This window comes from Pterocles gutturalis, unplaced genomic scaffold (genome assembly GCF_000699245.1).
Source record: "Pterocles gutturalis isolate BGI_N339 unplaced genomic scaffold, ASM69924v1 scaffold108, whole genome shotgun sequence".
NCBI lineage: Eukaryota > Metazoa > Chordata > Aves > Pterocliformes > Pteroclidae > Pterocles > Pterocles gutturalis.
This window is the reverse complement of record NW_010125097.1, coordinates 9,380-24,751: the sequence shown is the minus strand read 5'-3', so window position 1 is coordinate 24,751 and position 15,372 is coordinate 9,380. Positions and strand designations below refer to the sequence as shown.

The window sequence follows — 15,372 nt, the reverse complement described above, 5'->3', positions numbered from 1 at the left end:
TCCTAAAATTATCCTATTATTTTATTTATTTTTTCTGTTTTCACTATGCCATCAAATTGAGCAATAAGAAGACAACTGTTTCAGCTGAAACTAGCATTCATTTACCCGGTTTCTGTTCATGGACAGATTTATCTTTTTGAAGTTTTGAGTAACTTTATTGTTTAAAAAATGTATTAAGCTCTGATCCCATCTATTTTGTGAAATAAAGCCTATCAACTGTTTCCAAGACAACTTGGTGTATTCCAGACTTCTTTGACACAAAAGAGTCAAAAATGATGCGTAGCAAATATTTTATTAAATTGTTAATACTAATTGGATGAAACTTGACTTGGAAGAAAAAAAACCCACTACCCTGATTTGTTTAATTTTGTAGAATAGAAAGGGGATATTTGTTAAACTGCTGCTTAAACACCAAATATACACCCTTACAGAAAAAGCTAGTGTGCAATGAGCAACTCTCATTCCAGTACTTGCAGCACACCTGTTCCCATTCTGTTTATCACAAAGCTTCTACCAGCATTATGAAGTGCTACAAAAGTCATTTTTGTATGCTCATCAGGATCTGAACCTAAGATACAATTCAAGACCCACGCACATGCATGAATGAATTCTGCAATTCACTCAAGAATGTTTTGAAAATCAAAAGCTAACAGAAACGTGCTGAAGGAAAGCAAGCAACTACATATCAAAAGACTGACATTTACCTGATATGGCTTCTTCTTGCAGGAGATCTGTGAATATCAAACAGTGTATTTTCCCTCTTTTTCTGGTGAGCTGGCACTGAGTAAGAGAAGTTACAGGTTTATAACATCAATTACAAAAGCATAATAAACTAATCTAAATGCAGTGCAAAAGTTCTAGATTATTGCTTTACCAATAATGTTATCACTGGTTTCTCCGAAAGGTCAAATTAAGAAAAGAACTTGGGGGGTGGAGAGAAATCAAACCTCTTACGCTTCATTTTACTATCACCATACTTGGCTTGATACAGTCATGGGAATTCCACCCGCAGCCTCCTCAAACCATCACAGCTATAGCCATCACGCCACAGAGCATAATTCATCCAGGGCACTAGCATTTTTAGTTTATTCGCAGGACATGAAACTCCATACAGAAACCTCTTCCCAGCTAATGGTATGCCCTGTGAGGAATGGCTAAGGACAAAGGGATTGTCTAGTTTGGAGAAAAGGAGGCTGAGGGACAACCTCACTGTTCTCTACAGCTCCCTGAGGAGGGGAAGTGGAGAAGGAGGTGTTGAGAAATTCTCCCTGGGATCCAGTGACAGAATGTGTGGGAATGGTTCAAAGCTGCATCAGGTCAAATTCAGACTTGACATTAGGAAGCATTTCTTTACCAAGAGGGTGGTCAAACACTGGAACAGGGTTCCCAGAGAGGCGGTCAATGCCCCAAGCCTGCCAGTGTTTAAGAGGCATTTAGACAATGCCCTTAACAACATGCTTTGACTTTGGGTCAGCCCTGAAGTGGTCAGGCAGCTGGGCTAGACAATCATTGTAGGTCCCTTCCAACTGAACTATACTATTCTGAATTTCTCATCTTGGCAAACCTGGGTAACTGCTGCTATGCAATCTACCTATGGTTACGAATTAGGCTTACCACTCCAGAAGAGAAGCAGGCATAACAGTAACTATTTTTTTTTCTATGTAATTAGCTAATTTACTAGACCGCTTTCTGAATTCAGCTTCTGTCAACTCTTTCTTGACCTAAACCCTGTTCATGTCCAACCCTGGGCCCAGCACATGGCAGTACGTGAGAAGTTCAATGAGGCAGCACGCAGTAGCAATGTCACCACCATTGACAAATTGATAGATTGTGTCTCAGCAGTTGTATTCACATGGTGAACGAAAACAGAAGCAAGATGGAAGTCACAAAGTGCTGCATGGGAACTCTGCCAGGGATGAGAAACGGTCATCCAACTTTTCCCTTCCCACACCCATGGTATTCTTGGAGGTCAGTAGAGCAGAACTGCATGAGCACTGTCTAGTTCCTTACCTATTGGAGGGGCCTGGTATCTTTCAACAGTTTTTCTCTGTCTGAGATTGTATGGCCGATCATTTTCTTCTCCCTCAGCTTCTTCTACTTCTATATCTCCATCTTCTTCCTGAGATTCTGTTGAGGGAGAAAAATATTTTCAGAACACTTCTACTTGATGCTAGAGCTATCTTAATCCTAAAAATTAACATTTTAATGGTCACTGAGAATTATTCCCCTCTTATTAATTAACACAAATTAGCAAATCACTGGGAATCCAGATAAATCTACAGCACATTGTCAAACTTCCTTCTAGTTTCCCACTGAAGGTTCTGGAAAAGCCACAGAAAGGAAAATAAATGTAGTCAAATTAGTTTTAGTTGTAAAGTACTTCAAATACCACTTCTATTCACTTTTTTTTTACTTCAATAATTATCCTTCAAATTAAGAATAACACCTTTCTTCTCTTTTCCCACAGGAGCCTCAGAAAATCAAGTATTTGACACAGCATGAAAATAAGTGCAACTATACAGTTCACAATGCCATTTTTACACAAAGCAAATAAACACACTGTATAAAGGTACCACCTAGGTCCATCTGTTAACAGGATCAGAATTTCCACACATGGACCTCAGAGTTAAGACTGCATTCTTATTAACTGGGACAGACCGTACCTCTTAGTAGTTTCCAGTTCAAAATCAAGACACACAACACTGAACATTGTGTGGATCCCTGAAGTTTGAGCCTAATTTATTAAGGAAGCCAAGCATGCTGTTGATCATGCCATCAAAGTTAGCCATAATCCTTTCTTTCTCAATACTTTTGGAACCCACTGGCCAGTTTCACCCAAATTTTTAAAGAATTAGAGAACAGACACTTTAATTAATACCTTCTCTAACAGAAGGATGCAGAACTGAACGGAAAACACATTCTTTCTGGTACCTGCTACCCAGCATGTGAGAAATAGTGACTCAGTTAGAACATGCATAGTTGTAGACTACACACATCACAACCTGGCTTCCGTCAAAGGATTGTTGCAGGGAAAATAAGAAAAGCTCCAATTACTTACTGTTATAGAAAACAGGAGTAAGGGAACACAGTATATAAGCATTTAGAAACCAGGCTTTGTTCTGCTACTTTCAGATAAACTTGTTTTTGTTTAAATAAAACTATGTAGAGATCCCTAAAACTTATCCTCCTCCTAAGGAGGAGGAATCCTTTAGCGTATACAGTGTTGTTAATGGGTCTATTTAAAAACTCCAAATCAAGATTCAAAACCCAATTACTTTCTGTAGTGCAATATATTGCTCTCTTCTGTGGAGGAGAGGATTTTTTTTATTGTTAGTATTTCAGAGAAACCCTCACAATTCATAAGATGTGAATGCTAACCCGTATGCTAACCCATACCTTCTTCTTCCCCTTCTGTGGACACTTCATGGTGGTTCTGAATCCCATAGCTATTTCTCCTCAGTGATTTCCTTCTTCTTTTCACTCGAGAATACATATCCATGTTTTCCTGGAATGAAATTCACATACATTCCCATCAGTACTGTCCCATGTCACTCTCAGTGTTAGCCCACAGTTCAATAAGTAATACTGCACACAATCTCTAGCCTCCAAGTCTTTTTCCAACAGAGCCCTCCATAGGTAGACTACAAAAGCAGTCTTGTTTAATAGGTGGCAAAACAAGTTTCTCGGATAGTACCTATACATAATTAGTATCCAATACATAATTAACATCAGTATCAAGCTGCTTTAGGGAACAAAGCAGATGACGGTCCCTGGTCCTGTTTTCAGACTACCAGAGTGTGCTTCAAACCAAAGGAGAAGCACCACAGTACACCATGAGAGCATGGCAGTCAATTCATCAACAAAGAAAACATGATTCAGTATATATCCATTAATTAAATTCTGAATCTGAGTTTATCAAGTTTTGTGATGTTATCCACTGAAGAATATCTGAAATCCTTTGACAAAGCTACACGCAAATGAATGGAGACTGCAAAAACAAACACAGCTCGCCCTTGATACTACTTTTATCCGAGATGTGAGACATTCTGCACTTACAAATTCTGTATCTGTCCACATCCGTAGCCGTTCCACTTCTCCAGACCGCCTGTTTCTCCTGATGTTAATATTATCCATTTCCTGTAGGACAGCTTCAGCAGTACTAAAATACATGCAACAGTTAACAGAAAAAAATTTCAGTATTAAAATAGGAGACATGCAGAAATTTTTACACAGCATTCAACAACTTAACATATCTAATTCTATGGTCTGTTATGGCTATTCCAAGGTCTACAAGTCAAGTAAATTAAAATTTGAAAATTTTAGGATGGCTACTTGAATCTATCAATTAACTACAAAACCAACCACAATAAAGAAAACCAAAAGATGAACCTACAGAGTATAAACTAAAGAGTATGAAAAAGAAGAAATGCTGACACTATTAAAATTTAGGGTTCAAATCAGGCTGCAACATTTTAAAAAACATTTAATTTTATTTTTTTTGCTCAGTGTAAATTGTAGCACATAAATTTGTAATTGCTTAGATGTTAGATTAGGTGTCAGATAAGATTAAGTTTGCAGAATAAGAAAGTAAAGCTTTTTACCCATATAATTATAATATTGGGAAAGCAATTAATGCCTCTACCCCACAAACTTTACAGCTTCTTACTCTGGCCACAGAAAGACACTAATACATAAAGGACTTTTATTTTTTAAATGTTAAATCAATAACACATAGAATTTCACCATTCATTATTTGACCTCACTACTCTACCATTTCTCATCTACTATCTAATTAGTCTGTATTTTCATTATCTGAAGTATTTGTAAACAGCTGCCAAAACAATGATGGTGCATAAACAGTAACTTTGGCCAAGAAGCTTCATCGCTAAGGAAGAAAACAACAGAGTATTAGCCAGGCCAAGTCAATTATTTGGCCACCTGTCCTGAAAACCCATTTACTGCTCTCTATGGCAATTATGGTAGATTTCCACTGGAATTCTACCATAGTTGTATAATAATTGTATGAAGGCAGACACTGTCACTTCCTTTCTTTCAAGCTGTTTAGAAGTAAAACTCAAGGGTGACATCCTTCCTAGAAAGAAGTCAATGATGATCGAAGTCAGTAAAGTCAAGTTTTAATTCTGAGCACCCCTCTCAATTTTAAACAATTCTTCTAAGAAGAATATCTGTGATGTGCAACATAACCACTTCAAGTCAAATCATGCTATAGTTCGCCAAACAAAACAGGGTTGGAGGGGACCTGGAAAAGTCCACCTGCTCTGCCAGGCAAGAACAAACTACACAATACCTAAACCATTCCTGACACGTTTGTCTAACCTGTTCTTAAAAACCTCCAATGATTATGGGACACACTGTTATCAGGAATAGTTCATATATAGACTTCAGTACCATGATCTTATCAAATTACAATCTTCATGGTAGACTTTTTCCTATTGTTGATGAGGAGAGGGAGATTCAACTGCAACTAGAAAAATAAATGTAACTCAATATAAATTTGTAAACTCATACCAAGTAGTTACTGAGTAAATTGAAAAAGAAAAGTAAGTTAATAACAGATCCAACAGAATACATTTAACAATAAAGGTCATACTTGGCAATTAAATGTTTATTTTTAAATAATTTTCCAAGCACTAGAGCAAGCAGTATCTCACATATATGGCTATTAAAACTGATTTTACAGGTGGGAAAATTGAGACATATTAAGTGACCTGCCCAGGGCCACAGAGAAATAGTTTTTCAAGAAAAGGATTTCTGGATTTCTGGCTCCCATTCCTATGCTCAGACCAGACCATGCCTCCCTCTCTGACCTACTTTGTCTGCACAGTAAATGTCAAAAAGTGACACCCACCCTATGTGATTTACTCACAAATGGTAAAAAAACAAAAACAAAAACAAAAAAAAAGCTACAAACTTCTGATATTTTACGATCAAAATCATACAAGCAAAATCTAGAAAGCTTCCAAGCATTGTTGCTAACCATCCGTTTACATCACATTTAGGGCATCACTACATAAACAGGTTGCTAAGAAACAAACTAGGGTGTGGATTTACAGCATGTCAGCCACTCCGCAGTAACCGCCAATGTACATAGTTTTATCCAGGTGTAAACACAAAGTAGCTTACTCCTCAATGAATGCCTGGTAAGCTGCTTTGCATTTAGAGCATGGATAACATCGGCGGTTACAGCACAGGACCCAGCCTGTAATTCAAACCACAATCTAGCTTGCCTCAACGTTAACACATTCCCAAAGTAAAACACATAGACGGCACTGGAAGACAGGGTTTTCCAATTTATTTTTTTTTTTTAATCATTAAGAGGCTTTGTGAATACAACTGAAGTATCCCCACATACCTGTTTACTAGCTGATCAAACAATAAACTCTGATTCAAAGTTTCAAATCTGTTTTTCCTGGACCGACAACTTTTTCTGACTTCTATATCTCCGTTTATGCAAGCATGGTCCCCATCTCCCTTTTTTTCCCCTCGAAGGGGATGGCTTTTGAGAGCTAAGAGAAATTTGTATTACTACTTCAAAATGCAGGAACAACAGTTTCACAAACAAGAATTAATAAGAGAATGCTTAACAAGGACAATAAACCAAAAGTTATTACGGAGCACCATATGAGCACCCTTATATTCACTAAATAAATGTATTTTTCAAATTCCTATCAAACTAGATTTACAAGCTATTTCTTCAGACTGAAGCTTGTTTCCTTATATGAAAATCTTATTCTGTGATTAAAATTTGGCATTCAAATATCCATTCAATATTTTTAAGTTAACATCAATACTAAAATGGACCCTTGGCCCACAGTTTCGTCTTTCAAATACAACATCAGAAAGTGAGACACAACACACTGATTTCACAAGCAAATCTATATCATCTATTCTGTACAGTGACAAACAAAAAGGGATCCCACTTCTGATTGTTCCTTAGGTACCACAATAAATAATAAAAATACCAAAAATGCTTAATGGATTAACGCTTACATAGAGTCAACACAGAACTAAACGAGACAGAAAAGATGAAAGAGACATGAAAGACAAAGTGGTTTTATCTGGAGATATGCAACAAGATGGCAAGTTTGTAAGGTACAAGCATACAGGAAAACCGCTGAAGGTAGCAGGAGCTGCAGACAAGGCAGGTCTCTATAAAGCAATAGTAAAGTTAAGTGATGTTAAGAACCACAGAAGGCCAAATTTTAAATAAGGAAAGAGAGTAAGTAAATTAAAGAGACCAGCTGGGAGAGGAAGGCCAAAATTAGTTCATAACAGTAAATTTGGGAATTAAGGAAAACATCAAGATCATGGCCAAGAGGTCTGAATTGAGAAGAGAAATGGAATTTCACCTAAGAATATTCCCCATGTTCACAGAGTATCCAAGATGCTGACAGAAGAAAACTGAGCCAAAACAGTAACTTTTCTGCTTAAAATGGTCAGAGTAATCAGTAAAGTTATTCAAAATATATGCAACTGAAAATTATTGACATAAAATTGTTAAATGTAAAAGTAGATTTAAAAAGTCTGCTGTAATGCACTTACATAAACTACGTCCATTTGATAGTGTAGCACCAGGCTGAGAAGTTAACCTAGGAAACAATTATATTAGACACACAAATAATGTTAACACTCCTTAGCCAAGCAAAAGTTACACAGTGAAAATACAACTTTAAACATAAAATGTTACACAATACACTGACATCAGAATCTTTATGACACGCAGCCGCTGAAGAGTCTGCTTCATGCCCAGCATTGGAATGAGGACAAAACTGCCAAATACCAACTATACCAATCCCCCCACTTATCTAAACATCTCTTTTATTAATCCCTCCAATGTTCCCTCATGCCATGTCCTACTATTAACCCTCCCCTTAAGTTTCAGAAGAGGATCTTGATACAGCTCTTCAAAAGCAATTATAATTCAAACACTTTGGATAAACTTTGGACAAAAAGCGGTTTTGTACTCACAGAAAAAGAATAAATGTAACAAGACTACCAACTCAAATGAATGGGATTAATAAATGCTGGGTGTATTTAAAAATCAGTAAAAATATTTTCATGTTCTGTATCAAGCTGATATTTTGAATTTATTTTTAGATTAACTTTTAGGAATATTAACCCCAATGACTTCACAGTCTAAGACAAAAACACATTGCAGAGTTTTCTGCAATTTTATGGCATGAGCAAGTGGTCTTTCATTCACTTCTTATCTTTGAAAAAATGAAAATATTCTTATTTATTAGACATGATTCTACTAAGAGTAGAGAACAAATGAATAAAAAAAATCTACAACCATTGGCAGACTGTTAAAAGTAACTTGTCAACATCACTATGCAAAAAAGCAAAATAAATCTGGCAAACTGAAAAAAAAATATATTTGTTTACTTCTCTTCCACCCTCAGAAATACTAAGTACTTTACAGGCAAGTGAACCATATACTGCACACCAGTACTGCACAGCGAGGAACTCCTTGTTCTCAAACTAGAAAACTAAAACGAATTTGACTGGAAAGAGAAAAAGGAGGGGAAATTTTAATAATACCAAATGCAATCTGAGCTTGAATGTGACCAAAAGTTCAACAGACTACAAAGAGTTCAACTCAGAGGCATGAAAAATATAAGCTTTGCTATTATTTTCCTAAGAAATGCATAACAAATCCTTACAAAACAAAAGTAACTGAAGGATTTTTGCAAGGATTGGGTAGCAACACAGAAAACCACGTTTACAAAAATCATTTCCACATCCAAATTTCCAGTAACATTTTTCTAGTCAGATGTTTTAAGTACTTTAGAAACTACAACTGAAGAAGTGAAATTTGATTATGACAAATGTTTAGCAACAACATTTTTGGGAAAACCCTTAAGAGACTCAAGATCACTGTTAGGCCCAGCACTTTGGATTTTGGCAGAACACTAAAAAAAACAAACCTCAGATGCAAAGACATGTCAGAGTGGTTTCTACATGAGTAACGACATGAGTTTCAGTATCCTGGCCAAATTTAATTTGACACAGTGATCTAAATTCTCCCAGACACATTGTTTTTTCTCTCTCTTAGCATTTCTAATAGGTACAGTACAAGTCTACAATTATAAACAAAAGAAACAGAAGCTGCAGGAGTTTCAATACATTCCCAGATGATCATGGCACATAATATGTTATATTTATTCTGTTTTAAAAGGGAAAACAAAAAAAAAAAAACTATTTTAAGATTTGCATAGTTTTTAAATACAATTCATCTAAGAAAATGACAGTCCAGTAGTGAATTACACTCATTCTTACATACAAAGCATTGCAAGAATGATTTTGATTTGTAAATAACTATGAAATAAAAATCTACAAAGGAATGAGTATGAACTGAAAGTTCATGTCCCAGGAACATACTGTCTACACTGTCTCATGATTATCTGTAATCAGGTGGAAAACCATATGAACACATGAATGTTTTTGTAAAATATTAAACAGAGTTATGAAACAAATTAATTCTCTTTCGAGTTATAAAAATGTGGCAGGATTAAGGCTATATTTAATAAAATACAGTAATTGACTTTAGTCCTTATAACGAATCAGGGAAGAGAGGCTGAAAACAACAATGGAAAGAAAGAAACTTGACCATTATCCATTCCCTGAAGGTGAGAATACTAATTTCCTAATTAAAATGTCATATCTTCTTATAGCTTGATTACATAAAAATACCAATTAAGTCACTAAATTTGGATGTATCAATAATCTAGAATCCAGACTGCACATCAAACAACATTACTTTCCATTTTTGCACAAATTTGCATAGAAAGGAAACACAGAGATGAAAGGACTGATATAACCAATGTTCCTGGAGTCTTAAACTAAAATAAAATTCTATGAAAATAACATACTTCAAAAATATACTCGAGTGTGAGCTGCAGTTCACTGCAGAAATACCATAAGCAGGTTAACAATACAGGAAAAATTGGTGAGACTTCATTTTTCTCTTGGCACCAAGGTACCTGGACTGTCCAGTTGAGATGCTCCATTCCTCTCGCTGCCCAGTACTGCGTGATTTCGATTTGTCTTTGCACACAGGATCAGCATGTTTTGAGGTACGTTTGGCGGGAGGAGATATGTGGCTGTCACTCAAACTAGCATCACTACCTTCATCTTTCTGAAAAGAAAAAAGCATCAGACCATACTTAACTGGCTCATTTGTATATATCTTTACAAAGAGGAAACTTAAGCTTCATAAAAGGGAAGCCTCCAAACTCTAAGTAACCAGCTTCTGTAAAACATTAAAAAAATTTATTTCTGAAAACATTGCTGGAAACTACGAAAATATTTACTTTTTAATATTAAAGTTTTCTATAATATTTTACATTCATTTCTGAACAAAGATTCTGTTTCTCTAACCCACTGTATTTTGTATATCATACATGATACTGCTACTCCCACCCTACCTGCAAGAGAATTAATACTCCAATAAAGAAAAAAAAGGACTGAGGAAAATTAACATAACTCAGAAACACAGCATGAATTTATTCTGCTGACATCTTTGTGTTTAAAATGCTTAAACAGTCAGTTTACATTCTTCCTTCTTCTACGAGTTTTGTAATATCTTATTCTCTTCTTTAGACTGTCAAACACACAGCTAGGAGTAACTGAAAGTGGACTTCATACTTCTATGGCACTTTTTGTCCAATGTGTTCATTAACAGCATTATACACAGTAACAATTGCGGTGGATTAATAGCCTTAACACCTTTTAAGAAGCACCTAAGAGAGGGATTTTTTTCCTGTTGCACTTATCAGAGGTAATGCAGACAGAAACTCAAAGACAGTCACAAGGGATTACTTCAGATTGGTATGTAAGCAGTGGACAGACAGCAAACTCTGGAGGATCTGCTTCTGTTAAGGTGAACTACAAAAAAAAAAAATCAAGATTCTATAAACCACAAATTCTAGCTCATGGAAACAGTCTTGATTAAAACACTAAACATCCTCTCTTGCAGCAACAGAGTAACCAACTTCCAAATATTAAGGTCCACGAATTGTCAGTAAGCACTTAATTTAAGAACAAAAGATAATTTTTATTTATATGCAAGGAGATGATGACAGAAGTCCTGTTTGCCCATCAGGCTTATTAACAATAACAATCTGATTTGTATTCCAGATAATTCAACATCATGATGTCTCACATACTCAAGAAAACTTACCAAAAAAAAATTTTTTTTAACACAGGAAGACTATCCCACCACAGTATTTACAAATGAACAAAGCCGAAAGAAAACCAAACGTATGGGTGCAGCTTGACAAGACAGGTCAGCACCAGTGAACCCAGGAAGCGGTCCGTGTGTGCCCTTGCCTGGTTACACAGCACCACTCCAACCTCCTGTGATCTTCTTCTGACGTTCCTCTGACCAACCCATAAACCGAATCAGCTCACTAAAGCCTCAAAAGTTCACTTTCCTTCTGTTAAATCAGCATCCTCCCTGGTCAGTGAGCTGAACCATTTCACTGAGGGATCAGACAAATATAAAAGATAATGCAAGAAAAAAAAGGAGGTGATGACAGGACCCCTGTCTGCAGGGACAGAAAGCTGTGAGTGAAATAGGCCGTCTGCATCACGCCTTAGTGTTGTGTTCCCCAATATATATTTTTAACAAATATTAACTAATATTGAATACCTATAATACTACTAATAAATTAATAAATATAGTATAGGATATCATATTTATACTATAAATACTTTTGATAATATTACAAAATACTAAATACTAAAAACTAGTATTAAATGCTAACCAGCCCATGTTCACATCTCATTTTATAAGTAGTTTGGTAATTTTCAGCCTGTCAAGGTAAATCCAGGACAAGAAAGAGGTCTACATTAAGATTCAATTTTAGGACTCATTTAACCCTAGCAAAAACAAAACAAAACCCACACTTTTTTCTTCCTCATTATTTCACTTCTTCAGGAAATACATCCATGTAACACAAAATAATATCTATTCTAGACAATAATAATTTAAGCTGTAAATTATATGAAGCAGAATTTGGGATCTAAAACTCAGTCCAAGTGGCAGCAGAGGGAATTACCACCATTCCTAAATACAAACACCTGCCCTTCACACAGCCCTGTAAAACACACACACAGCCACCCAGCTGTTTTCCGTGACAATCTGCAACTACAAGATACCAACTCTTCACAAAATGTTAAGAGTGTACATATTCATTTCTGAACACTGTAAGCATTTGTGTACGTACTTTTTGCTTTAACCAGCCCCAAGCTTATTTGTGGACTTACAGAAATACATCATTGCTAAGTCAATTTTAGTAACTGGTTTCTGAAAGTACAAGAGCTGCCCTGTGCAGGATAGAAGCAGAGTTTCAAGGTAAGCCACAGAACCAGTTTTAAACCGGCTAGGCGAGACAGAGAAGAGGAAGCTAAAAGGAACAAGCATATAATGAAGTTTCATAAGAGTTAACATTAAAGCTATTTTGTGAGCAGTAAAATCAGTAATGCATAGGCTTCTGTACTACATCTCTACCCCTTCCCGTGTGAAAATCCTAACTCCTCCTAGGTCTCCCACCTCCACCTTTCTCTGCATTTCCTCCAGTTCCATCCCAAGTCTCAAAAGTAGGTATTACTCCTGATTTGGCCCGTCCATTTATTGGTCAAAGGCAACACAGCAAAGTAGTTACTTCTGAGCTTATACGCACACCAAGTGGTCAGCTGTCAAGTAAAACAAAACATTAGCAATTAACCTGGAGACCAAACCTGCTACTTCAGGTCTCCCTCTGCTACTGAGTTACCAATATCCAGAAAATTTATAAAAGCTGAGTATCTTTGAGATCTCTCATACTGTCAAATGAACAGACACTGGCCAATAGCTTCAAAAACTGGAAGGGCAGGCTAACCGTGAACGTTATCACACCAGTGCAGTTGCCTAAGGAACTAGAACAGAAACAAAGGGCAATGATTTCTGGTTATTCTTTGTTTAGGATATTATTTTCAGTTGAGCCTCATCTGTCTGCGTATTTACTCTACACAGTAACTTCGCAAGTAAGAAGCAAGTTTAAAACTTAAGACAGTCAAGCCCAAATACTCACTTAAGTTAGGACACCTACTGCAGAAAATACATTAACATACAAAATGTTTTACCATGAAGTAGTGACAAAGCTGCTACAATAAATCATTGAAATTATAAATACACTAATAATAATTCAAGCTCCATTTTCCAGTTAACAGAATCTTAAGAATTCAAGCTCTAGGGAATCAAATCACACCTAGACAGCTATCCAGAACTTTCACCTACCCACAGTCAAATATGGAGATGAAGCTTTCATTACACTTAAGATATTAGCCAAACTGGGATATGCTAGAACAAGAAAATAAATTAATTTCCATTTGAGAAGCCTTTACAGAGAGCTGTCTATCCACTGCTTCCTCCCATTTATAGCAGCAGAGGTCTAACAATTCCAGTGCACTCAACTTGCTCCCTCAACTAACTGGGTCTCAAACCATTTATATCTTTAATGATTAAAAATAGTACTTCAGTTTCAACCCAGAAACTTCTTAACAGTACACATCATGAAAGTGTTCTGGGACTAGAAAATGTATGATACAAGAATCAAGCTTAAAAATTAAGAAATTAATAATGGAATCACAGAAGTAGGAACCAATGAACTACACTCAAAGCTCCTAATGAAGCTAATGAAGCACTGGCACCGAAGCAGCAAATGCACTCACATGCTGAGAGAATGCAGAAAATACAAATTAATAAAATCTTAATCATGTCAGAGATTGCCCAAAAGCATGCCAAAGCCACAAAGCAAGCACCCAAGAATCAAAAAACGACTTCATGTGGTGTCAGCAAGTACAAAGAGGGAAACAAAATCTAGCACAACTGTATTGATCTAACTGGGAGAGACCCACCAAACTCCCACTGTGATCCAGAACAACCAGAACCCAGCACAGCTTCTTATGGAAAGCGCTCTCACTAATAATGAGTAAGGAAATAAGTGGAATTAACAGGATACCATCTATGGTCTAGACTGGGAAAATACAGTCTTCATTATCTTTGGATTCAAGAGTAAAATGGAATGTGACAGCTGAATGGATACTGCAAATTAGCTGTTGAGCTAAGATTCAACGGCGAGAGTCTTGCAGAGGTGATGGGGCAAACTCTGGCAACACATCTTCACTGAAGGCAGCTGAATGACGGTAGTGACAAATCTAGAAACTAAATCTAAAATGAATAACTAAATAATGCAATAAAATATAGCTGCATACTTATCTCTCTTTTCTCTACTTTGTATGAAAAGCAGAAAGATGGAAAAATGTTTATTATGATAAACACATTAATGAACAAGGTACAAAAGCCTTGATATACAACATTACTTTTAGTCTATTCCATATTCATCCCTGAATTTCAAACTCATTTGATACTAACAGAGCTCTATTTAAAACATTTAGAGACAAGTCCTTAAGTTTTGAAAGAACACAAGACTAGAAATCAATTAATAAAACTGACTTCTTCCTTCTCATTCTGTCCTCTTAGAAAAAAAGTGAATATAGCAATAGAGCCCTTCACAGCGTGACTGAAGGACATGGACACCAAGGGAGTCCTCACTGACAAGGGCTTGCCTTCAGGTGTATCTCAGGGACCAGCTAGCTAAAGCACGAGAGCTGATTAATTTTCAAGTTAAAATACAGAGACTATTTCCAGCATACTGAAGAGTAGGGGGCTTGTTTCTTCTCTTTTTTACATTGAAAGCCCTGGCTAAGAGAATATCCATGGAACTCCTCACTACACTGCTGGTGTGAACATCCCAAGATAACCACAATCCAGTGTTGGTAATACAGGATGAGTACGAACCATCTCTATCACCAACATCTCCAAGTACGTGAACCCAAGTTCACTCAGTTTCTGAGTGAGAGTTGACAGAACACTCAAACCACAACCACACCTTGCAGTTTCTGAAACAGGCTCCATCAGGTTTGCCACAGGTTCAGCTGTCCTAAAACCCAGGTATGCAGACACGAATGTTTGAGTTTTCCACCATGGTCAAACTTGCTCTCCTTGCCATACATTCTGTGGGTCACACCCTCCTTCTGACTAACTGCCACACCCAGAAAGTTAGCGTGATTGCTCACACAACCTCACAACTCAGACATGAGAGTTTTCAACCTAGTGTTTTAAAAACATAAATGCCAAAAGTTTTCTCTTTTCTACAACCTCTTCCCATGTCTTAAGACATGAAATTAAGACACAATGACATTCAACCTTCAACTGATGGATTCGATTCCTCTGCATTTCGTTAAAAACACTGCATTGGGTTGGCATGGCAAGGTTTTGGTAGTGGGGGAGGGCGGGTGGGTACA

At 36.6% G+C, this 15,372-nt stretch overlaps 1 protein-coding gene across 1 annotated transcript; it reads right to left on the bottom strand.

Annotated features, from left to right (window-relative positions):
• Positions 1 to 700: 700 nt before the first annotated feature.
• On the bottom strand, positions 701 to 12,610 carry LOC104465390 (ATPase family AAA domain-containing protein 2B-like). Its single transcript, XM_010078414.1, has 8 exons — positions 12,584 to 12,610; positions 10,005 to 10,159; positions 7,564 to 7,610; positions 6,374 to 6,527; positions 4,057 to 4,159; positions 3,397 to 3,505; positions 2,011 to 2,127; positions 701 to 780 (listed from the first exon to the last, which is right to left on the bottom strand). Exons 1-8 carry the CDS (start codon positions 12,608 to 12,610, stop codon positions 701 to 703), a joined length of 792 nt encoding a protein of 263 aa, XP_010076716.1.
• Between the last annotated feature and the right edge of the window lie 2,762 nt (positions 12,611 to 15,372).

Excerpts from the sequence above, each read along its gene's own strand:
- LOC104465390 (XM_010078414.1), bottom strand. The coding sequence starts at position 12,610 with ATGGAACTGGAGGAAATGCAGAGAAAG. Across the intron at positions 2,128-3,396 it reads CACAGAAGGGGAAGAAGAAG|AATCTCAGGAAGAAGATGGA; the intron begins GTATGGGTTAGC and ends CTCCCTCAACAG. Across the intron at positions 781-2,010 it reads ATACCAGGCCCCTCCAATAG|TGCCAGCTCACCAGAAAAAG; the intron begins GTAAGGAACTAG and ends TCTCTTACTCAG.